This window comes from Zea mays, chromosome 7, assembly GCF_902167145.1.
Source record: "Zea mays cultivar B73 chromosome 7, Zm-B73-REFERENCE-NAM-5.0, whole genome shotgun sequence".
Taxonomy (NCBI): domain Eukaryota; kingdom Viridiplantae; phylum Streptophyta; class Magnoliopsida; order Poales; family Poaceae; genus Zea; species Zea mays.
The window spans coordinates 136,311,071-136,336,690 of NC_050102.1; the positions used below are offsets into that span (position 1 = coordinate 136,311,071).

General features: G+C 44.2%; 1 protein-coding gene and 1 pseudogene across 2 annotated transcripts; both read left to right on the forward strand.

Annotated features, from left to right (window-relative positions):
- The first annotated feature begins 2,433 nt into the window (after positions 1 to 2,433).
- LOC100277735 (uncharacterized) lies at positions 2,434 to 7,645 on the forward strand. 2 transcript variants are annotated; one of them, NM_001151227.2, is made up of 4 exons: positions 2,434 to 2,771; positions 4,223 to 4,421; positions 6,401 to 6,852; positions 6,958 to 7,615. In NM_001151227.2, exons 1-4 carry the CDS (start codon positions 2,594 to 2,596, stop codon positions 7,239 to 7,241), a joined length of 1,113 nt encoding a protein of 370 aa, NP_001144699.1. In that variant the 5' UTR covers positions 2,434 to 2,593; the 3' UTR covers positions 7,242 to 7,615. The 2 variants fall into 2 exon arrangements, with proteins under 2 accessions (NP_001144699.1, NP_001399071.1); NM_001412142.1 differs by having other exon boundaries at positions 6,401 to 7,645.
- The window catches only part of LOC103634193 (ATP-dependent 6-phosphofructokinase 2-like), a 54,693-nt pseudogene continuing 36,362 nt past the window's right edge, over positions 7,290 to 25,620 (forward strand).

Here is a 25,620-nt window from a genome sequence, read left to right on the forward strand (position 1 = left end):
CTTACACCCTTCACTTATATATATATATATATATATATATATATATATATATATATATATATATATATATATATATATATATATAATCAACACATTAAATAAAGTAGTGGTTGTCATTTCTCCCAAAACTCGTTTTCATTCATTCACAACCCATGTAATTGGTTGTACGAGCGTCTAGCGCCTGGCTAGTTGCAGCCTGACTGGTTGGGTACGTACTCGGATTGCATATATGAGGATGCAAGAAAAGCTACATAATTTGACTTTGATTGCACCAGCACATCAGGGCTCTATTTGTTCCGTATAGACAAGCAAACACAAGATGAGGTCTGGTCATTGTATATGGAGAGCCTAGTTGAGCTCACGCGGGTAACGAAACATATGGAACATATCTCTACTAACTATTAAGAACCTATTGTAGACTGCCCCCGCCTCTACGCCCGCTCTACGCCCGTCCGCCCGCAATCCCGCCGCGGCCGCCCGCAATCCCGCACGCCGCAAACCCCGCCGGCTGCCCGCAATCCCGCGAACCGCCCTCCCTGCAATCCCGCGAACCGCCCTCCCTGCAATCCCGTCGCGGCCGCCCTCCCGTCCGCGACTCCGCGCGTGCAGGCGCGCGACATCCTATCGGGCGGCGAGAAGGATCCGATGACCACCAGTGCCAACCTGATCGCTCCCTGTCGTGATGCTCTCCGCGATCCGACCCAGGCCGACGCCGACGACCCTTCTCCCGCCGGCGGCCATGGCGTACAGCGACCGCGTCACCACCTTCGAGGACTCCGAGAAGGAGAGCGAGTACGGCTATGTTCGCAAGGTCCGCGCCTCCCCCTTCCTCTCCCGCCCGCATCGCTTGCGCCTAGATCCCGCTGCTCGGTTTCGCGCGATCTATAGTGGGCGTGGGTTGCACGCCTGCACGGCACTGTGTATGGGTCGTCGGCTTCTGGCGTGCTCGGATCGAGCTGAATTGCTCTCAGATTTGGTTACCTGCGGGTTCTAGGCTTGGGATTTGGGTGATGTCGGCGGTTACTGTCAGTGGCTTCCCCTCCCGCCTCACACCATCACCTCCAGTCATCCGCACACCAGCCGGTGACCCTGCGTGGCTGCCTGTGTTCCTCTATCTCCTCCCGCCTCTGATGGATCGTAAACGGAGCCCGGCCACGGCGGATGCGCCTGTGCGGCCTGAGGGCAGCGGGAGCCAGCAGCCGCTGCTCCACCAAGGCGGTTGCACCGCTTTGGGAGCGCTTATGCCCCAAAGTGAGCGTTACCCGTGACCTGTCCTCTTAGCGCTTGAGCCCACTGAAGCGTGTGTTTAGTGTCGCTTTTGAACCCTAGGAGAATTTGTGTTTTGTTTTGGCCCTTATGAGCCTCCAAAATATCTTTAAGTCCATTAACGATAGCTCAATTTGTCCTATATGTATGACCAGCGATCAGGAAAAGAACTACAGGTCGTCAACTTTTTTTCTCGGAGAAGAAACAATGACAGCATTTGGGTGGTCTGTAGATATGGATGAAAACGAGATGTGAAGTCATTTTATGTATTTATGTGAACCGCTTGCTGGTTGATGTACAATTGTACAGACTATAGTGTAGAAAAGAAATGCAGTGTTAACAAACTGATGTACAGTCACTGATGTAGTCATGTTTGGTAATTGTTTCAGATTTCATTGTTGATTGCTGATGCTCATCACTATACAAAATATATATAACAGTACATACTTCAAATTGGTTTTAAATAGGTTTAATGCCTTTCCTCTTTGGTCTTGGATACATTGTTGATTGCTGATGCCTTGTGTTTTTGGTATTCTGTTGTTTGAATCGCTCAGCAAATGTAATAATTGTTTACCGAATATTTGAGGAGTTATTATGTTAAGAGTCTTGGCATGACATAACCTAAGCTAAAATTATAGGCACACAAGTGGCCACCCTTCCAATGGCGGTGGAGAAGTCCAGCAGCGGCACATCAACTCCCTCCACCACGGGTATGTACCTATATGTATCAATAAAAAAGTTTCCTCTATTGACACAAGTAATTATAAAACATTCTATCACGTGGCTACTTTTGTTCACTACAATCAAACATCAACTAAACTATATATCTATATTTTATACTAATTACTAAACTATATATCTATATTTTATACTAATTTTTAAATCCCGTTGCAACGCACGGGTATGTACCTAGTACACCTAATAATTTCCCAAACAAAATAGTTGTCATATAAGTTAACTAAGTTTCGTCATGAAAGTTAAACATTAGCGAGGTGATGGTTGGTTGCTCCACGCCTCCATGCGCCATGGCCCATGGCCCAACAAGGAGCGGAACACGGGCCACGGAGACTGTAATTCGTCGGGCTCATCCGCCTTGTGGGGGCCCCTCAACCGAGTCGTCCAAGAGAAGGTTTTGAATGCACTGCGACGCTTGGACTCCGACTCTCCGTGCATCGTCCACTACCAGTCTACCACTCTACCCACAAGAGTTCATGGCGTTCGGGGCAGCCTCACCACTTCACCAGCGGTAGGGCACGACTCGGCGCCGGCGGCGAACGGCGGCGGATCGAGGGAGGGAGCGGGGCCTGCAGAGGAAGGGGTGTTGGGAATGCGGGTAGTGGAGGGGGCACCGGAAGCTGACGAGGAGGAAGAGAAGTGGCTAGGGCAATACTCTTCTACGCAGAGCATACTGCTCGTCGGCGACGGGGATTTTTCGTTCTCACTGGCGCTGGCCACAGGGTTTGGCTCCGGGGCCAACCTCGTCGCCACGTCGCTCGACACCTACGGTTCGTCCGCTTTCGCTCTCTCGTGCCTCGTAAATGTGGCTCCCTTATTGCTCGGCATTAGTGGTAATGGGTGATGCTCTTTTCGTCCCTTTGTGCATTGGACACGGAAACACATGGAACTGCTGATTCCACGATTCGGATATGGCATTGGTTATATGTGGATTGGACGCATTTGCTCCATTGGGATCAAGGTTATCTTGAAATGGGTCGTGGGTGCCATTACAGTGGGTGATGGAAACGACATTGCAATTGTAACATGATTCTGATTTCTGGAAGAGCTAGGACTATGGATTTGTGGGACGCCCTTGAACATCGCAGTGCATTATTTATTCTTGAAAATGGACTTCTTGCTATTGGGAAAATTAACTAAAAATCGGTGCCTCTTCTCTGAAAAAACCCCTAAAAACCCTTTTGTTAACTTCTCTAATCAGTGATGGTGCTCCAGACTTCAGTGCCATACTCATGCATATTGTTTCATACTACTAGTACTAGGTACTCTGACCTAGTTTATAGAAAAATGCACCACATCTACATCATAAATTTAGGTTTATTAAATCTACCATGAAATATGTCTTGAGATTTCATTTGTTTGATATTGTAGTTGTTAATATTTTTTCTATATCTCGATCAAAATAAAGAAGTTCGATTTAGGACGAAACTAAGACCTACATTTTGGAACGGAGCAGTATAAGTATTTACTGAAGAACATACCTATTGAGCTAGTTAGACTTTCTTATTTCTTTTTCTGCCTTTTACATAGTTGGACTTTCAATGTTGTCAAATGCACCACATCTACATCATAAATTTAGGTTTATTAAATCTACCATGAAATATGTCTTGAGACATGTTTATTGTGCAGATGAAAATGTCTAGTTTTTGTCACTTCATTTTATCTTTGACGTGTAGACTTCTTCTATGACTAGATGTTTGAAGCACATTGCCAGTTGTTTGCACATTGTTAACCTCCAACACAATGTATCGACAACTTCTCTTCATCAAGTTTAATAATCGGGCAAAATGAGCAAATCAATTGCTTTTTAACCAGACTGGAAAGAAAACTAAAGAAAATAGCTAGCTAGAACAATCATACTGTTCGCTTGGCTTTAATACGTAACGGCTTCTACTTCTTCTACAGTGTTTTTGTCTTTATAGATTACAGCTGCATCATTGTGGTATTGTGCCTTAAAAGCCCCTGTTCACGCATGCACTCACTCAACCACCCACTGACATCGATAATCGTATATCAAGCTACCTAATAAAATTGTCCCAGAAAATTTGTATGTAGTATCTGAATTTCCTATTTGCTTCAGTCTTTTTGGTTCAAGACACATGTAGCGCTAAGCTGTCCCACTTACCTTATATCAAGGGGATAACTTATGTCCTATTTTGATCCTTTTTAGTTGTACTTATCTATTTTCTCTCTATATCTTGTGGGCAATCCTCTTTTACAGAGGCACTGGGCAACAAATTCTGCAGAGCGAAGTCTAATATAACAGCCCTGAAAAGTTTGGGAGCTACTGTTTTGCATGGCATTGACGTGAAGACAATGAAGTTGCAGATTGACCTGAAAAACAGACGGTTTGATCGGATTATCTATAACTTTCCTCATTCTGGCTTCAAAGGAAAAGAACATGAGGTGCACATGATCAAGTAATTGTGCTATCTTCTTTTCTCTTTTGCACTTGATCATTTTTAAATCATGTGTTCGTAAACTTATTATTGTTGATCCTGTGTATTGATCGTATCATGATTTTTTGTTGTTGTTAATATTCATTTGGTTATATCTTTATATGAAAAGTTATGTTTTTTTTGTTTAGTACACCTATAGCCTGAGGCTTCTATTAGGTTTCAACTTTAGCCTACCCCAAATTGCTTGTGAATAAAAGGCTTTGTTGTTGTAGTACTACACCTATAGGCCGAGCTAACCTTGGATAGAATCTCAATCAAATTGTCCCATTTTCAGTTTCCATCTTGGCTACCACTTGTCACTTCTAATAAACTTGTTTTTAGATGAACTTCAAGTTCTTATGCTTGCATTAAGAATATGAAACATCTTACATATGCATTCAAGGATAAGTTGCAGAGGTTATATTTTTCCTACATGGTTCATAAGCAAGAAAATGTTTATGCTTTAAAACTTCCAAGAAGAATAAGCTAAGAAAAAAAACTGGTAGAACTACGGATTTTACCGGGCAGATTGCGCAGATTGTAGGGTGGGGATTTGGTGCGACCAGGGCGGCGGCGCTGAGGCGCCGTCGTGATCCTGGCTGGGTCGCGCGCAGGGAGAAGATCACAGGAGACTCTGGCTCCCTCTGGGAAGCCAGAATAGATTGGAATTCTGCTTATCTTTATTCCAAAGTTTACAGATCTATATATAGAGCTATCTCAAGTTTATCTACTAACTTTGGATAAGTATAACTATCTAGATAGAGCTGATCTAAGTCTATCTACTAACTTTGGATAAGTATAACTAACTAGATAGAGCTGATCTATTAGCTATTGGGCCTTGGCCCCCACCTGGGCAGCCTTGGCCCTATTGCGCCTAACATAGGCTTGGCCATACATAACAAAAACATTGTTGTTTCATGAACTGTTGCACATGGGTTTTCTTTGAAGTATTTTATGATAGTTTTTTTTCCGACACTAGAAAATTATCCTAGTATGTGTCAGTAGAAGTTTGGGGGAATTGCATGGCTGCCCCTACTTGGGCATGCAACTCGGTTCTTACCCCTATTTTTTTTAAGTTTGCACGTATGCTCTTTTTAAAAAAAGCGAACAGGCAATTTGCCCCTATTTCATTATCAACACTTCACGGTGTTAATCCAGGCTGCAAAAAAAAATGCCCATACCCTTACACCATTGCTTTATCAATTATTTATGAATTTACCTCCACTTTGATACGAAAGTTTGGAATATAATTGTGACATAAATCTCACCATAAATTTTGAAAATCGACATTTTAACTTTGAATTTAAAAATATTTCAAAATTGATGAAAATAATTTTAATTTGTCATTAAATTTTGATAACATTTTGGTTATACTTTGAAAATATTTTACAATGGTGTCAAAATATAATTAGAATATTTTCAAAACTATAATTAAAATATTTCCAATTTTATCAAAATCTAATGTCGAATTCAATTTATTTTCATCAATTTCAAATTATTTTAATATTCAAAGATGCAATATTAATTTTTCAAAATTTATGTGACAATTATATTCCAAGCTTTCATATCAATGTGGGGCATATTTGCAAACATTTGATAAAAGGAGAAGCAATTGCAATGTTATAAATGTTTTTTTGCGGGCTGAATTAATATCGTTAAATGCTGAGAACAAAAAGGGAGGGACATACTCGCAAACTTTAAAAAATAGGGATAAAAAGGAGTTGCATCCCCAAGTAGGGGCGACTATGCAACCCCCCATGTTTTTTCTACACATGATTATATGAAATAATATGGACAGGTCTGTCCAGATGGTTTATTTTGTCATGGCAGTTGCTTTTAGGAAACAACAAAATTTATCGTGTCTTCATTTAGCAGCCTTATGTTTTGTATCTGGATTCTTATTGTTTTTTCTCCAGTAATATATCTAGATTCTTATTGATCATCTGCTTTTTCCTTTTTAGCTCGCACAAGAAGCTGGTGAGGGAATTTTTCTGTAATGCACGCCGCCTACTTCGGCCTTATGGTGAAATCCATGTTAGTCACAAGAGAGGAAAGTGGTACGAAAAGTGGGGTCTTAAGCATCTAGCAGCTGAGTTTTCTCTTGTGTTGGTCGAGAAAGTTAGTTTCCAAAAGGCAGACTATCCCGGTTATCACCAGAAGAAAGGAGCTGGTCCAAATTGTGACAAACCTTTCCCGCTAGGTACCTGTTCCACATTCAAGTTCAGAATTGGAAGCTCGAAGAAACAGAATGGGAGAAGGGCTGGACCAATCTCATCCATTGGAGGCGACACAAGGCCATGTCGTCCTCTTTCACTTGTTCAGCCATGGTCCGGGCTACAGTTTGTTCCACGAGATTACATAGTTCCTGTGCCCATGACTGCGCCATCTCATGTAGTTGATCAAAGGCAGCCAGGTATGCCACTAAACTTCGTTGGCATCTATTCTCATCAAGGGAGCACTGCCCGTTCACTGCTCAGCACTCCAGGGTCATCGCTGACGAATGCTTTGGGCGCTCCAGGCCGCATTCCTTCACCAATGGGCAGAATCTCGAGCAACTGTTTGTTCGCTCGTCTGGGGCAAACTCTGTATGAAAACAGAATCATTGCTGAATCGCTAGGAAACACTGACTACTTCGCATGCGAATACCAAAGGAGTCTGCTGAGGGAGTACAGGATGCAGAGTCAACTAGTCCCTGAGGCAACCAGCTTGAGCTATTCTGCCTTCTTGGAAGCTCGCCAATGGGAGTCTGTTCAGAGACAGGAGCGGCTCCGCAGGAGGATCGCATACGGTCGTTCCCAGTGAAGGATCGTCTCCCTGAGGCCGAACTTGGTCTTCCCAGATACGACCACAATGTGTTTTGTGTATATACAGGTACGGCCCTTTTGTGTGGCAAACACTGCCACAGCAGCGAAAGGAACGCTGATCCAAGTTGCTGCGTGGAGATGTATTCCTAGACAGCTAACCTGCTTTTGCTGTATGGAGCTGCCTTGAGGAGACAGGAGTACATTAGCTGTAGCATGTAGTAACCTCACCTTTTGGGAACAGTACTTTGTGTGGGGTTACTGTCAAATACCGTAAACTGGAGGTGCCAGTATACTAGCTACTCCATTGTTGAGGAACGAGTACCAGGTACTACTAGCAATTGCTGAGAAAAGTGGTTACAGTTAACAATGGCTACAATACTTTGCCCTAGACGCTACTATGAGGATGTTTGGTTTCTAGTGACTAATTTTTAGTCCATCTATTTTATTTTAATATCTAAATCAACAAATGTGGAAACTAAAACTCTATTTTTTTACATATTTAGTAATTTAGAAACTAAAATAAAATAAAATAGAGAGACTAATTTTTCTAGAAACTAAACACCCTTTAGCTAATATTTTGATGACCGATGGAGATGGAGTAGCGGTTAACAGTTGACCCAAAGGCCACCATGGAAAACCTTACAAACGTGACGACACCTTTGGGCTTTCATAGCCGTGTAGTACTCCATTCGGATTGTCCGGTCTGACTCCGTCTGTATTTATTTAGGATCGTATCGGACCGACTCATGGGCTTAACCTTTGAATCACAGTCTGGCACGTAATCGTTTAAAGGTGTCGTGTTTATTAGCACATAATTGTTTAAAGGTGTCGTGTTTATTTTAAACGTCTCGAAATTATAAAAAACCCGAAATTTAATTTCTGGACGAAAAATCAATTTCTGACCTAAAATTCACATTAGAGCCTAAAATTCAAAACAAGTTCAATAAAAAATGATATGACAAATAAATTAAAAAATAATATTTATATTAATTTACTAGAGTTATGCAATGACTAACTCGTTTAAAAAATCCTTCTATTATAAGAAAAAAGAGTATAATCAGCTTCATACAAAAATTGAAAGTTCAGTTTCCTTCTATTATAAGAAAAAAGAGTATAATCAGCTTCATACAAAAATTGAAAGTTCAGTTCATTATCTAATGTTCATAATAAAGTAAAATTACATTACATACTGTAATTCAAGGCTGCAAAAAACATCTAAGTAGCATCATCTCAAGGTTTCGTGCCAACCTTAAACGACACGTGCACGTGCCAGCCCATGGGTACACGATCTCGGCCTAAACTCGGCTCGAGCTAGCCTGACAATAAAATATTTCAGATCGTGTCATACATGTGTCGTGCTTTTTTGTGCTTCAGTCCAGCCCACGAGGCATGACCAAATGTACACCTATAACTACGAAGAAGGCTAAGGACAACAACCATAGTACTCCCTAGTGAAAGTCGCCTAGATGGGGGTGAATAGGCAAATCTGAAATCTATAGACTTTAAGCACAACTACAAGCCGAGTTAGCGTTAGAAATAAAACCAAGTCCGTTAGAGAGGGCGAAAACAAATCACAAACAAATGAAAGCGGATGACACGGTAATTTGTTTTACCGAGGTTCGGTTCTTGCAAACTTACTCCCCGTTGAGGTGGTCACAAAGACCAGGTCTCTTTCAACCCTTTCCCTCTCTCAAACGGTCACCTAGACTAAGTGAGCTTTTCTCCTCAATCAAATGGGTCACTTAGACCCCACAAGGACCACCACAACTTGGTGTCTCTTGCTTTGATTACAAATGTGTTGAGAACAAGAATGGAGAAGAAGAAAAGCGATCCAAGCGACAAGAACTCAAATGAACACGAAAATCTCTCTCTCACTAGTCACTAAGTGTTTGGAGTGATTTTGGACTTGGAAGAGGATTTGATCTCTTGTTTGTGTCTTGGAGTGAAGTCTAGAGCTCTTGTATTGAATGCAAATGGCTAAAAACTTGGATGCCATGAATGGTGGTGGTTGGGGGTATTTATAGCCCCAACCACCAAACCAACTGTTGGGGTTGGGCTGCTGTCGATGGGCGCACCGGACAGTCCGGTGCGCCAGCCACGTCACCCAACTGTTAGGGTTCTGACGGTTTCGACCGTTGGAGCTCTGACAACTTGGTGCACCGGACAGTCGGTGCCGCACCGGACAGGCACTGTACACTGTTGAAAGGGAAATGTGCCCTTGGGTCATTTCTAAGTATTTTGGTGATTGAGTGCCAACGCAAGTGCTTTTGTGTTGATCTATGCAATGTGGTGGACAAAGTGCAAATCATGTCAAAAGGTATGTTTCTCAGACTTAGTACATTGTTTTAGAGACTAATGTATTGTGTCTAAGTGCTGGAAACAGGAAAAGGACAATTGGAAATGCCTTGGCTCGAGCAGCCAAGACTCTGCTCAGTCTGGGTGCACCGGACAGTGTCCGGTGGTGCATCGGACAGTGTCCGGTGCGCCAGGCTGGCTCGTGCGAACTCGCTGCTCTCGGGATTTCATCGGCGGCGTACGGCTATAATTCACCGGACTGTCTGGTGTGCACCGGACTGTCCGGTGAGCCAACGGTCGGCCGGGCCAACGGTCGGCCGGGCCAACGGTCGGCTGCGCGATCTGCGCAAGACACGTGGCCGAGCCAACGGTCGGGAGGGAGCACCAGACTGTCCGGTGTGCACCGGACAGTGTCCGGTGCGCCAACGGCTCCCAGGCGCCAACGGTCGGCTTCGCCAGAGAAGGAAAGAAATCCGCACCGGACAATGTCCGGTGGTGCACTGGACTGTCCGGTGCGCCTTGGGGCTATAAAAGGGACCCCTAGGCGCATGGAGGAGTACACCAAGCATTCTCTAAGCATTCCTAAGCACTAAGACATCGATTCCGCGCTTTTGATTCCTTGCGATAGCAATTAGAGCTCTAGTTGAGTTGTGAACTCATTGAGTTGTGTTGTGAGCTCTTGTTGCGACTTGTGTGCGTGGTGTTGCTGTGATTTCTTGTCTTGAGTGTGTTGCTTATCCCTCCCTTACTCTGTGCTTCTTTGTGAACTTTAAGTGTAAGGGCGAGAGGCTCCAAAGTGTGGAGATTCCTCGCAAACAGGATATAGTAAAGCAAGCAAAACACCGTGGTATTCAAGTGGGTCTTTGGATCGCTTGAGAGGGGTTGATTGCAACCCTCGTCCATTGGGACGCCACAACGTGGAGTAGGCAAGCGTTGGTCTTGGCCGAACCACGGGATAAACCACTATGCCATCTCTGTGATTGATCTCTTGTGGTTATTGTGTTTTGTTGAGACTCCTCTCTAGCCACTTGGCATTATTTGTGCTAACTCCTAATCAAGTTTTTTGTGAGTTAAGTTTCAAGTTTTACAGGATCACCTATTCACCCCCCCTCTAGGTGCTCTCAATTGGTATCGGAGCCGTTCTCTTCAAGAAAGGGACTAACCGCCCGAAGAGATGGATCCTAAGGGGAAGGGAATCGTGATCAACGACAAGGAGAAGGAGTCCTTCGTCAACGAGCCGAAGGATGACAAGCCTACCGACTCAGGCTCGGGCCACAGACGTAAAGATGGGAAGAAGAAGACAAGACGCATCAAGGAGATCGTCTACTACGACGACAGTGATGAGTCCACTTCTTCCCAAAAGGACAACGACGACAACGACTGCGAGAGAAGGAAACCGGTTAATTCGAACTTTTCTTTTGACTACTCTCGTATTCCGCAAAGTACAAATGCTCATTTATTATCCATTCCACTTGGTAAACCTCCTCATTTTGATGGAGAGGACTACGGATTTTGGAGTCACAAAATGCGTAGTCACTTGTTCTCTCTCCATCCTAGCATATGGGAGATATTAGAGAGTGGAATGAAATTTGATAGCTCAGATAGCCCTTTGTTTATCAATGAACAAATTCATAAAAACGCACAAGCTACTACTGTGTTGCTAGCCTCATTGTGCAGGGATGAGTACCATAAGGTGAGCGGCTTGGACAATGCCAAGCAGATCTGGGACACCCTCAAGATCTCACATGAAGGCAACGACGTCACCATGCTCACCAAGATGGAGTTGGTGGGGGGCGAACTTGGGAGATTCGCTATGATAAGGGGGGAGGTGCCAACCCAAACATACAACCGGCTCAAGACCCTTGTCAACAAGATAAGGAGCTATGGAAGCACGCGATGGACGGACCACGACGTCGTCCGCCTAATGCTAAGGTCCTTTACTGTTCTTGATCCTCATCTTGTGAACAATATTCGTGAGAATCCTAGGTACACCAAGATGACGCCCGAGGAGATACTTGGAAAGTTCGTAAGCGGGCGGATGATGATCAAGGAGGCTAGATACGTGGATGATGCATTGAATGGCCCAATCCAAGAGCCTCAAACTATCGCTCTCAAAGCAACGAGAAGCAAGGAGGCGCTACCGAGCAAAGTGGTGCAAATTGAGGCGGCCGGGCTTAATGATGAAGAAATGGCCCTCATCATCAAGCGCTTCAAGACGGCGTTAAGAGGTCGCAAGGAGCATCCCAACAAGACCAAGACGAAGGGGAAGCGCTCATGCTTCAAATGTGGTAAGATTGGTCACTTTATCGCTAATTGTCCCGATAATGATAGTGACCAGGAAAAGAAGAGTGGAAAATGGGAAAAGAAGAAGAATTACAAGAAGGCAAAGGGCGAGGCACATATTGGAAAGGAGTGGGATTCGGATTGCTCCACGTCCAACTCCGACAACGAAGGACTCGCCGCCACCGCCTTCAACAAGTCATCCCTCTTTCCCAACGAGCATCACACATGCCTTATGGCTAAGGAGAAGAAAGTAAGTACTCGAAACTCTACTTATGCTTCTTCTAGTGAGGATGAGTCTAGTGATGATGATGAAATAGACTATTCATGCTTATTTAAGGGCTTAGATAGATCTAAGATTGACAAGATTAATGAATTGATTGATGCTTTAAATGATAAGAATAGGCTACTAGAAAAGCAAGAGGATCTTTTGTATGAAGAACATGATAAGTTTGTAGAGGCTCAAAAATCCCTTGCATTAGAAATTAAGAGGAATGAAATGCTTGCTTGTGAGTTGTCTACATGCCATGATTCTATTTCTAACTTAAAGAGCATAAATGATGATTTGAATGCTAAGTTAAAAATAACTAGTAAATCAACATCTTGTGTAGAAAATGATGTTATTTGCAATAGGTGTAAAGATTTTGATATTGATGCTTGTAGTGAACACATAGCTTCTATTGCAAAATTAAATGATGAAGTTGCTAGTCTTAATGCCCAACTTAAGACTAGCAAAAGTGAATTTGACAAATTAAAATTTGCAAGGGATGCCTACACAATTGGTAGACACCCCTCAATTAAGGATGGTCTTGGCTTCAAGAGGGAAGTCAAGAACTTAACAAGCCATAAGGCTTCCATCTCCGCAAAGGAGAAAGGGAAGGACCCTATGGCTAGCAGTGTGCAAAAGAACCATGCCTTCATGTACCATGATAGGAAATTTTCTAGAAATGATCACTATGATAGGAGTTGTAATGCTTACAATTCAAATGCCATGGTTGCTTCTAGTTCTTCTATTATGCATGATAGAAATTTGGCTAGGAGAAATGTTATGCCTAGAAGAAATGTTGTTCATGTTTCTAGGAAAATAATTAATGAACCTTCTACAATTTATCATGCTTGTAATGCTTCATTTGCAATTTGTAGAAAGGATAGAAAGGTGATTGCTAGGAAATTAGGGGCAAAATGTAAGGGAGATAAAACTTGCATTTGGGTCCCTAAGGATATTATCACTAACCTTGTAGGACCCAACAAGAGTTGGGTACCTAAGACCCAAGCCTAAATTTGCCTTGCAGGTTTATGCATCCGGAGGCTCAAGCTGGATTATCGACAGCGGATGCACAAACCACATGACGGGGGAAAAGAGGATGTTCTCTTCCTACGTCAAGAACAAGGATCCCCAAGATTCAATCATATTCGGTGATGGGAACCAAGGCAAGGTGAAAGGGTTAGGAAAAATTGCTATTTCATCCGAGCACTCTATTTCTAATGTGTTCTTAGTTGAGTCGCTTGGATATAACCTGCTGTCTGTGAGTCAGCTTTGCAATATGGGATATAATTGTCTATTCACAAATGTAGATGTGTTTGTCTTTAGAAGAAGTGATGGTTCACTAGCTTTTAAGGGTGTATTAGACGGCAAACTTTACTTAGTTGATTTTGCAAAAGAGGAGGCCGGTCTAGATGCATGCTTAATTGCTAAGACTAGCATGGGCTGGCTGTGGCATCGCCGCTTAGCACATGTGGGGATGAAGAACCTTCACAAGCTTCTAAAGGGAGAACACGTGATAGGTCTAACCAATGTAACTTTCGAAAAAGATAGACCTTGTGCAGCTTGTCAAGCAGGTAAACAAGTGGGAGGAGCACATCACAGCAAGAATGTGATGACCACATCAAGACCTTTGGAGCTGCTACACATGGACCTCTTCGGACCCGTCGCCTATCTAAGTATAGGAGGAAGCAAGTATGGTCTTGTTATAGTTGATGACTTTTCCCGCTTCACTTGGGTATTCTTTTTGCAGGAAAAATCTGAAACCCAAGGGACCCTCAAGCGCTTCCTAAGGAGAGCTCAAAACGAGTTTTAGATCAAAGTGAAGAAGATAAGGAGCGACAATGGGTCCGAGTTTAAGAACCTTCAAGTGGAGGAGTACCTTGAGGAGGAAGGGATCAAGCACGAGTTCTCCGCTCCCTACACACCACAACAAAATGGTGTGGTAGAGAGGAAGAACAGGACGCTTATAGACATGGCGAGGACGATGCTTGGAGAGTTCAAGATCCCTGAGCGCTTTTGGTCGGAAGCCGTGAACACGGCTTGCCACGCCATCAACAGGGTCTACCTTCATCGCCTCCTCAAGAAGACGTCGTATGAGCTCCTAACCGGTAACAAACCCAATGTTTCGTATTTTCGAGTTTTTGGGAGTAAATGCTACATTCTAGTGAAGAAGGGTAGGAATTCCAAATTTGCTCCCAAAGCCGTAGAAGGGTTTTTGTTAGTGATAGTCGCCTAGAGGGGGGGGGGGGGGTGAATAGGGCGAAACTGAAATTTACAAATATAAACACAACTACAAGCCGGGTTAGCGTTAGAAATAAAAACGAGTCCGCGAGAGAGGGTGCAAAACAAATCTCGAGCAAATAAGGAGTGTGACACAAGGATTTGTTTTACCGAGGTTCGGTTCTCGCAAACCTACTCCCCGTTGAGGTGGTCACAAAGACCGGGTCTCTTTCAACCCTTTCCCTCTCTCAAACGGTCCCTTGGACCGAGTGAGCTTCTCTTCTCAAATCACTTGGGAATCAAACTTCCCGCAAGGATCACCACACAATTGGTGTCTCTTGCCTCAATTACAAGTGAGTATGATCTCAAGAAAGAATGCGAAAGAAAAGAGGCGATCCAAGCGCAAGAGCTCAAATGAACACTACAAATCACTCTCTCTAGTCACTAAAGCTTTGTGTGGAGTTGGGAAAGGATTTGATCTCTTTGGTGTGCTTTGCAATGAATGCTAGCTCTTGTATAGTGGTTGGAAGCTGGAAAACTTGGATGCAATGAATGGGGGTGGTTGGGGGTATTTATAGCCCCAACCACCAAACTAGCCGTTTGGTGGGGCTGACTGTCGTATGGTGCACCGGACAGTCCGGTGTACACCGGACATGTCCGGTGCGCCAGCCACGTCACCAAAGCCGTTGGGATTCGACCGTTGGAGTTCTGACTTCTGGGCCCGCCTGGATGTCCGGTGGCGCACCGGACATGTACTGTAGAGTGTCCGGTGCGCCAGCATGGGCGTGCCTGACGCCTGCGCGCTCTGGCGCGTATTAATTGATGTTGCAGGCGACCGTTGGCGCGAAGTAGCCGTTGCCCCGTAGTTGCACCGGACAGTCCGGTGTACACCGGACATGTCCGGTGAATTATAGCGGAGCAGCCGCTACAGATTCCCGAGGCTGCCAAGTTCCAGAGCCGCGTCCCCTTGGAGCACCGGACACTGTCCGGTGTACACCGGACAGTCCGGTGAATTATAGCGCGCCGGCTTCTGAAAATTCCCGAGGCTGAGAAGTTCTTCGCGAAGTCCCCTGGTGCACCGGACACTGTCCGGTGCGCCACCGGACAGTCCGGTGCGCCAGACCAGGGAGCCTTTCGGGATGCTTTTAGCCTTTATTTCGAACCCAACATTGGTCCTTTCAATTGGCTTGTTGTGAACCTTTGACACCTGTATAACTTATACACTAGAGCAAACTAGTTAGTCCAATTATTTGTGTTGGGCAATTCAACCACCAAAATTACTTAGGAACTAGGTGTAAGCCTAATTCCCTTTGAATCTCCCCCTTTTTGGTGATTGATGCCAACACAAACCAAAGCAAATATAGAAGTGCATAATTGAACTAGTTTGCATAATGTAAGTGCAAAGGTTGCTTGGAATTGAGCCAATATAAATACTTACAAGATATGCATGGATTGTTTCTTCATTTTTAAAATTTTGGACCACGCTTGCACCATATGTTTTGTTTTTGCAAACTATTTTGTAAATCCTTTTCAAAGTTCTTTTGCAAATAGTCAAAGGTAAATGAATAAGATTTTGCAAAGCATTTTCAAGTTTTGAAATTTTCTCCCCCTGTTTCAAATGCTTTTCCTTTGACTAAACAAAACTCCCCCTAAATGAGATCCTCGTCTTAGTGTTCAAGAGGGTTTTGATATATCATTTTGAAATACTACTTTCTCCCCCTTTTGAACACAATAATATACCAATTTGAAATTTACCAAAAATTAGGTGGTGGTGCGGTCCTTTTGCTTTGGGCTCATACTTTCTCCCCCTTTTTGGCATGAATCGCCAAAAACGGAATCATTAGAGCCCTCGAAGTACTTTCTTCCCCTTTGGTCATAAATAACTGAGTTAAGATTATACCAAAGATGAAGTCCTTTTGCTCTCTCCCCCAAAGATGGAGAGTGGCATGGAGCGACGACGAAGGATGAGTTACGGAGTGGAAGCCTTTGTCTTTGCCGAAGACTCCAATTTCCTTTCAATACACCTATGACTTGGTTTGAAATCGACTTGAAAAACACATTAGTCATAACATATGAAAGAGACATGATCAAAGGTATACAAATGAGCTATGTGAGCAAGTTAGCAAAAGAAATTGCGCGAATCAAGAATATTGAGCTCATGCCTAAGTTTGTTAAAAGTTTGTTCATCAAGAGGCTTGGTAAAGATATCGGCTAATTGATCTTTAGTGTTAATATAAGAAATCTCGATATCTCCCTTTTGTTGGTGATCCCTAAGAAAATGATACCGAATGGCTATGTGTTTAGTGCGGCTATGTTCGACTGGATTATCCGCCATCTTGATTGCACTCTCATTATCACATAGCAAAGGGACTTTGGTTAATTTGTAACCGTAGTCCCGCAGGGTTTGCTTCATCCAAAGCAATTGCACGCAACAATGGCCTGCGGCAATATACTCGGCTTCGGCGGTGGAAAGAGCAACCGAATTTTGCTTCTTTGAAGCCCAAGACACCAAGGATCTTCCCAAGAACTGACAAGTCCCCGATGTGCTCTTCCTATTGATTTTACACCCCGCCCAATCGGCATCCGAATAACCAATCAAATCAAATGTGGATCCCCTAGGATACCAAAGCCCAAACTTAGGAGTATAAGCCAAATATCTCAAGATTCGTTTTACGGCCGTAAGGTGAACTTCCTTAGGGTCGGCTTGGAATCTTGCACACATGCATATGGAAAGCATAATATCCGGTCGAGATGCACATAAATAGAGTAAAGAACCTATCATCGACCGGTATACCTTTTGATCCACGGACTTACCTCCTGTGTCGAGGTCGAGATGCCCATTGGTTCCCATGGGTGTCTTGATGGGCTTGGCATCCTTCATCCCAAACTTGTTTAGAATGTCTTGAGTGTACTTTGTTTGGCTTAGGAAGGTGCCTTCTTGGAGTTGCTTCACTTGAAATCCTAAGAAATACTTCAACTCCCCCATCATAGACATCTCGAACTTTTGTGTCATGATCCTACTAAACTCTTCACACGTAGACTCATTAGTAGACCCAAATATAATATCATCAACATAAATTTGGCATACAAACAAGTCATTTTCAAGAGTTTTAGTGAATAAAGTAGGATCGGCCTTTCCGACTTTGAATCCATTTGCAATAAGAAAATCTCTAAGGCATTCATACCATGCTCTTGGGGCTTGCTTGAGCCCATAAAGCGCCTTAGAGAGCTTATAGACATGATTAGGATACTCACTGTCTTCAAAGCCAGGAGGTTGCTCAACATAGACCTCTTCCTTGATTGGTCCATTGAGGAAGGCACTTTTCACGTCCATTTGATAAAACTTAAAGCCATGGTAAGTAGCATAGGCCAATAATATGCGAATTGACTCAAGCCTAGCTACGGGTGCATAGGTTTCACCGAAATCCAAACCTTCGACTTGGGAGTATCCTTTGGCCACAAGTCGAGCTTTGTTCCTTGTCACCACACCATGCTCATCTTGCTTGTTGCGGAAGACCCATTTGGTTCCTACAACATTTTGATTAGGACGTGGAACTAAATGCCATACCTCATTCCTAGTGAAGTTGTTGAGCTCCTCTTGCATCGCCACCACCCAATCCGAATCTTGGAGTGCTTCCTCTACCCTGTGGGGCTCAATAGAGGAAACAAAGGAGTAATGCTCACAAAAATGTGCAATACGAGATCTAGTGGTTACCCCCTTATGAATGTCGCCGAGGATGGTGTCGACGGGGTGATCTCGTTGGATTGCTTGGTGGACTCTTGGGTGTGGCGGCCTTTGTTCCTCATCCTCCTTGTCTTCCTCATTTGCATCTCCGCCTTGATCATTGCCATCATCTTGAGGTGGCTCATTTGCTTGATCTTCTACTTCATCAACTTGAGCTTCATCCTCATTTTGAGTCGGTGGAGATGCTTGCGTGGAGGAGGACGGTTGATCTTGTGCATTTGGAGGCTCTTCGGATTCCTTAGGACACACATCCCCAATGGACATGTTTCTTAGTGCGATGCATGGAGCCTCTTCAATACCTATCTCATCAAGATCAACTTGCTCTACTTGAGAGTCGTTAGTCTCATCAAACACAACGTCACAAGAAACTTCAACTTGTCCAGTGGACTTGTTAAAGACTCTATATGCCCTTGTGTTTGAATCATATCCTAGTAAAAAGCCTTCTACAGTCTTAGGAGCAAATTTAGATTTTCTACCTCTTTTAACAAGAATAAAGCATTTGCTACCAAAGACTCTAAAATATGAAATGTTGGGCTTTTTATCGGTTAGGAGCTCATAAGATGTCTTCTTGAGGATTCGGTATAGATATAACCGGTTGATGGCGTAGCAAGCGGTGTTGACCGCCTCGGCCCAAAACCGATCCGAAGTCTTGTACTCATCAAGCATGGTTCTTGCCATGTCCAATAGAGTTCTATTCTTTCTCTCCACTACACCATTTTGTTGTGGAGTGTAGGGAGAAGAGAGCTCATGCTTGATGCCCTCCTCCTCAAGGAAGCCTTCAATTTTAGAGTTCTTGAACTCCGTCCCGTTGTCGCTTCTTATTTTCTTGATCCTTAAGCCGAACTCATTTTGAGCCCGTCTCAAGAATCCCTTTAAGGTCTCTTGGGTTTGTGATTTTTCCTGCAAAAAGAACACCCAAGTGAAGCGAGAATAATCATCCACTATTACAAGACAATACTTACTCCCGCCGATGCTTATGTAAGCAATCGGACCGAATAGATCCATGTGGAGTAGCTCAAGCGGCCTGTCGGTCGTCATGATGTTCTTGTGTGGATGATGGGCTCCAACTTGCTTTCCTGCTTGGCATGCGCTACAAACCCTGTCTTTCTCAAAATGAACATTTGTTAGTCCTAAAATGTGTTCTCCCTTTAGAAGCTTGTGAAGATTCTTCATCCCAACATGTGCTAGTCGGCGATGCCAGAGCCAGCCCATGTTAGTCTTAGCAATTAAGCAAGTGTCGAGTTCAGTTCTATCAAAATCTACCAAGTATAGCTGACCCTCTAACACTCCCTTAAATGCTATTGAATCATCACTTCTTCTAAAGACAGTGACACCTACATCAGTGAAAAGACAGTTGTAGCCCATTTTGCATAATTGAGATACAGAAAGCAAATTGTAATCTAATGAATCTACAAGAAAAACATTGGAAATAGAATGGTCAGGAGATATAGCTATTTTACCAAGACCTTTGACCAAACCTTGATTTCCATCCCCCAAATGTGATAGCTCGTTGGGGATCTTGGTTTTTCTCGTAGGAGGAGAACATCTTCTTCTCCCCTGTCATATGGTTTGTGCACCCGCTGTCGAGTATCCAACTTGATCCCCCGGATGCATAAACCTACAAAACAATTTTAGTTCTTGACTTTAGGTACCCAAACGGTTTTGGGTCCTTTGGCATTAGAAACAAGAACTTTGGGTACCCAAACACAAGTCTTGGAGCCCTTGTGTTTGCCCCCAACAAACTTGGCAACTACTTTGCCGGATTTGTTAGTCAAAACATAAGATGCATCAAAAGTTTTAAAAGAAAGACCATGTTCATTTGATGCACTAGGAGTTTTCTTCTTAGGCAACTTAGCACAGGTTGGTTGCCTAGAGCTAGATGTCTACATAAAAGCATGGTTAGGGCCAGAGTGAGACTTCCTAGAGTGAATTCTCCTAATCTTGCTCTCGGGATAACCGGCAGGGTACAAAATGTAACCCTCGTTATCCTGAGGCATGGGAGCCTTACCCTTAACAAAGTTTGACAACCTTTTAGGAGGGGCATTAAGTTTGACGTCGTCCCCCCTTTGGAAGCCAATGCCATCCTTGATGCCAGGGCGTCTCCCACTATAGAGCATACTTCTAGCAAATTTAAATTTTTCATTCTCTAAGTTATGTTCGGCAATTTTAGCATCTAATTTTGCTATATGATCATTTTGTTGTTTAATTAAAGACATGTGATCATGAATAGCATTAATATCAACATCTCTACATCTAGTACAAATAGATACATGCTCAATAATTGATGTAGAGGGCTTGCAAGATTTTAATTCTACAACCTTAGCATGCAACATATCATTCTTAGTTTTAAGGTCGGAAATAGTAGCATTGCAAATATCAAAGTCTTTAGCCTTAGCAAGCAATTTCTCTTTTTCAATTTTAAGGCTAGCAAGAGAAATGTTCAATTCATCAATCCTAGCAAGCAAATCAACATTATCATCTCTAGGATCGGAAGTTGAAACAATACAAACATGAGAATCAACCTTAGCAATTAATTTGGCATTTTCATTTCTAAGATTGGCAATGATGTCATGGTATGTGCTTAGCTCACTAGTTAATTTTTCACATTTTTCTACCTCTATAGCATAAGCATTTTTAACCTTAACATGTTTCTTATTTTCCTTAATTAGGAAGTCCTCTTGGGAATCCAAAAGGTCATCCTTTTCATGGATAGCACTAATTAATTCATTTAATTTTTCTTTTTGTTCCATGTTAAGGTTGGCAAAAAGGGTACGCAAATTATCTTCCTCATCACTAGCATTATCATCACTAGAGGACTCATATCTAGTGGAGGATTTAGATTTAACCTTCTTCTTTTTGCCGTCCTTTGCCATGAGGCACTTGTGGCCGACGTTGGGGAAGAGGAGTCCCTTGGTGACGGCGATGTTGGCGGCGTCCTCGTCGTCGGAGGAGTCGGTGGAGCTCTCGTCGGAGTCCCATTCGCGTCACACGTGGGCATCGCCGCCCCTCTTCTTGTGGTTCCTCTTCTTTTCTCTCCTCTTGCCCTTCTTGTCGTTATCCCTGTCACTGTCACTTGATAATGGACATTTAGCAATAAAGTGACCGGGCTTACCACACTTATAGCAAACCTTCTTGGAACGGGATTTGTAATCCTTCCCCTTCCGTTGCTTGAGGATTTGGCGAAAGCTTTTGATGATCAAAGCCATCTCCTCGTTGTCGAGCTTTGAAGCGTCGATAGGTTGTCTACTTGGTGTAGACTCCTCCTTCTTCTCCTCCGTCGCCTTGAAAGCCACCGGTTGTGCTTCGGACGTGGAGGGATCATCAAGCTCGTTGATCTTCTTTGAGCCCTTGATCATACATTCAAAGCTCACAAAATTCCCGATAACTTCCTCGGGAGTCATTAGTGTGTATCTAGGATTACCACGAATTAATTGAACTTGAGTGGGATTAAGGAAGATGAGTGATCTTAGAATAACCTTAACCACCTCGTGGTCATCCCATTTTTTGCTCCCGAGGTTGCGCACTTGATTCACCAAGGTTTTGAGCCGGTTGTACATATCTTGTGGCTCCTCCCCTTGGCGAAGACGAAAGCGACCGAGCTCCCCCTCGATCGTTTCCCGCTTGGTGATCTTGGTGAGTTCATCACCCTCGTGCGCGGTCTTGAGTAAGTCCCAAATCTCCTTTGCACTCTTCAACCCTTGCACCTTGTTATATTCCTCTCTACTTAGAGAGGCAAGGAGTATGGTTGTGGCTTGGGAGTTGAAGTGCTCGATTTGGGCCACCTCATCCTCATCATAGTCTTCATCCCCTACGGATGGTACCTGTGCACCAAACTCAACAACATCCCATATACTTTTGTGGAGCGAGGTTAGATGAAATCGCATTAAATCACTCCACCTAGCGTAATCTTCACCATCAAAAGTTGGTGGTTTGCCTAATGGGACGGAAAGTAAAGGTGTATGTTTAGAAATGCGAGGGTAGCGTAGGGGAATCTTACTATACTTCTTGCGCTCTTGGCGCTTAGAAGTGACGGACGCCGCGTCGGAGTCGGAGGTGGATGCCGATGAAGAATCGGTCTCGTAGTAGACCACCTTTCTCATCCTCTTTTTCTTGTCCCCACTCCGATGTGGCTTGTGGGAAGAGGATTTCTCCTTCTTCTCTTTGTGGTGTGAAGAAGATTTCTTCTCCTTCCCTTTGGAGGAGTCCTTCTTCTTCTCCTTCCCTTTGGAGGAGTCCTTTTCCTTCCCTTTGATGCGGGACTCTTCCGATGAAGTGCTCCCGTGGCTTGTAGTGGGCTTTTCGCCGGTCTCCATCTCCTTCTTGGCGTGATCTCCCGACATCACTTCGAGCGGTTAGGCTCTAGTGAAGCACCGGGCTCTAATACCAATTGATAGTCGCCTAGAGGGGGGGTGAATAGGGCAAAACTGAAATTTACAAATATAAACACAACTACAAGTCGGGTTAGCGTTAGAAATAAAAACTTGTCCGCGAGAGAGGGTGCAAAACAAATCTCGAGCAAATAAGAAGTGTGACACAAGGATTTGTTTTACCGAGGTTCGGTTCTCGCAAACCTACTCCCCGTTGAGGTGGTCACAAAGACCAGGTCTCTTTCAACCCTTTCCCTCTCTCAAACGGTCCCTTGGACCGAGTGAGCTTCTCTTCTCAAATCACTTGGGAATCAAACTTCCCGCAAGGATCACCACACAATTGGTGTCTCTTGCCTCAATTACAAGTGAGTATGATCTCAAGAAAGAATGCGAAAGAAAAGAGGCGATCCAAGCGCAAGAGCTCAAATGAACACTACAAATCACTCTCTCTAGTCACTAAAGCTTTGTGTGGAGTTGGGAGAGGATTTGATCTCTTTGGTGTGCTTTGCAATGAATGCTAGCTCTTGTATAGTGGTTGGAAGCTGGAAAACTTGGATGCAATGAATGGGGGGTGGTTGGGGGTATTTATAGCCCCAACCACCAAACTAGCCGTTTGGTGGGGCTGACTGTCGTATGGTGCACCGGATAGTCCGGTGTACACCGGACATGTCCGGTGCGCCAGCCACGTCACCAAAGCCGTTGGGATTCGACCGTTGGAGTTCTGACTTCTGGGCCCGCCTGGATGTCCGGTGGCGCACCGGACACTCTACATGTCCGGTGCGCCAGCATGGGCGTGCCTGACGCCTGCGCGCTCTAGCGCGCATTAATTGCTGTTGCAGGCGACCGTTGGCGCGAAGTAGTCGTTGCCCCGTAGTTGCACCGGACAGTCCGGTGTACACCGGACATGTCCGGTGAATTATAGCGGAGCAGCCGCTACAGATTCCCGAGGCTGCCAAGTTCCAGAGCCGCGTCCTCTTGGAGCACCGGACACTGTCCGGTGTACATCGGACAGTCCGGTGAATTATAGCGCGCCGGCTTCTGAAAATTCCCGAGGCTGAGAAGTTCTTCGCGAAGTCCCCTGGTGCACCGGACACTGTCCGGTGCGCCACCGGACAGTCCGGTGCGCCAGACCAGGGAGCCTTTCGGGATGCTTTTAGCCTTTATTTCGAACCCAACATTGGTCCTTTCAATTGGCTTGTTGTGAACCTTTGACACCTGTATAACTTATACACTAGAGCAAACTAGTTAGTCCAATTATTTGTGTTGGGCAATTCAACCACCAAAATTACTTAGGAACTAGGTGTAAGCCTAATTCCCTTTCAGTTAGGTTATGACTCAAATACAAAGGCGTATAGAGTCTTCAACAAATCATCGGGTTTGGTTGAAGTCTCTAGCGACATTGTATTTGATGAGACTAATGGCTCTCCAAGAGAGCAAGTTGTTGATTGTGATGATGTAGATGAAGAAGAAGTTCCAATGGCCGCAATACGCACCATGGCGATTGGAGATGTGTGGCCACAGGAACAAGATGTGCGAGATCAACCTTCTTCCTCAACAATGGTGCATCCCCCAACTCAAGACGATGAACAGGTTCATCAAGAGGAGGCGAGTGATCAAGGGGGAGCACAAGATGATCATGTGATGGAGGAAGAAGCACAACCGGCACCTCCAACCCAAGTTCGAGCGATGATTCAAAGGGATCATCCCGTCGACCAGATTTTGGGTGATATTAGCACATAGACATCCGGCATCACTTTTTGAGAGACCACCAGCAAAAGGGAGATATCGAAGTGTTTCATGTTAGCTCCGAGAACCAGCTAGCCGATATCTTTACCAAGCCTTTAGATGAGCAGACCTTTTGCAAGCTGTGTAGTGAGCTAAATGTCTTAGATTCGCGGAACTTGGATTGATTTATAGCATACATGTGTTATGCCTTTGATCATGTTCCTTTTGCATTGTGTTGTTTATTTATGGTGCTCAAGTTGTACATGCACTCCCCGGACCTCACAAGTCCTTTGCAAGTGATGCACAAATTTAGGGGGAGATGTGTTACAACTTGACCCTTTGAGACTAACTATGTGCTTGAGTTTGCTTGATTTAGTCTCTAAGGAGGATTGACAGGGAAAAGGTGGACTTGGACCATGCAAGACTTCCACTGCACTCCGATGAGAGGGTAACCTATTCCAAGTTCATCTTTATGATCTTATTGCCTTTACTCTTAGTTGAAGATTTTTGGTGAGGCAATGGGGTTAAAGGGCCAAGATTGATCCTGTTTTGGTGCTTGATGCCAAAGGGGGAGAAAATAAGGCCAAAGCAATAAATGGATCAGCTACCACTTGAGAAGAATTTTGAAAATAATAGAATAGAGCTTTTGTTTTGTCAAAATACTCTTATTGGCTCTTTTTGTCAAAAGTTGGCTTCTTGTGGGGAGAAGTGTTGATTATGGGAAAAAGGGGGAGTTTTTGAAATCTTGAATCAATTTCTCTTGGAACGACTCTCTTCATGTCTTAACAAGTGTGTTTGACTTAGAGATAGAAATTTGAGTTTGATTTGCAAAAACAAACCAAGTGGTGGCAAAGAGTGATCCATATATGCCAAAAATGAATCAAAACAATTTTGAGTTCTCATTTGCATTGATATTGCACTTGTTCTAGTTGCTTTATATTGTGTTGGCATAAATCACCAAAAAGGGGGAGATTGAAAGGGAAATGTGCCCTTGGGCCATTTCTAAGTATTTTGGTGATTGAGTGCCAACGCAAGTGCTTTTGTGTTGATCTATGCAATGTGGTGGACAAAGTGCAAATCATGTCAAAAGGTATGTTTCTCAGACTTAGTACATTGTTTTAGAGACTAATGTATTGTGTCTAAGTGCTGGAAACAAGAAAAGGACAATTGGAAATGTCTTGGCTCGAGCAGCCAAGACTCTGCTCAGTCTGGGAGCACCAGACTGTCCGGTGGTGCATCGGACAGTGTCCGGTGCGCCAGGCTGGCTCGTGCGAACTCGCTGCTCTCGGGATTTCATCGGCGGTGTACGGCTATAATTCACTGGACTGTCCGGTGTGCACCGGACTGTCCGGTGAGCCAACGGTCGGCCGGGCCAACGGTCGGCTGCGCGATCTGCGCAAGACACGTGGCCGAGCCAACGGTCGGGAGGGAGCACCAGACTGTCCGGTGTGCACCGGACAGTGTCCGGTGCGCCAACGGC

Coding starts and splice junctions, on each gene's coding strand:
- LOC100277735 (NM_001412142.1), top strand. CDS start 2,594: ATGCGGGTAGTGGAGGGGGCACCGGAAGCTGACGAGGAGGAAGAGAAG. Junction 2,772..4,222: donor CACGTCGCTCGACACCTACG/GTTCGTCCGCTT, acceptor CCTCTTTTACAG/AGGCACTGGGCAACAAATTC. Junction 4,422..6,400: donor CATGAGGTGCACATGATCAA/GTAATTGTGCTA, acceptor TTTCCTTTTTAG/CTCGCACAAGAAGCTGGTGA.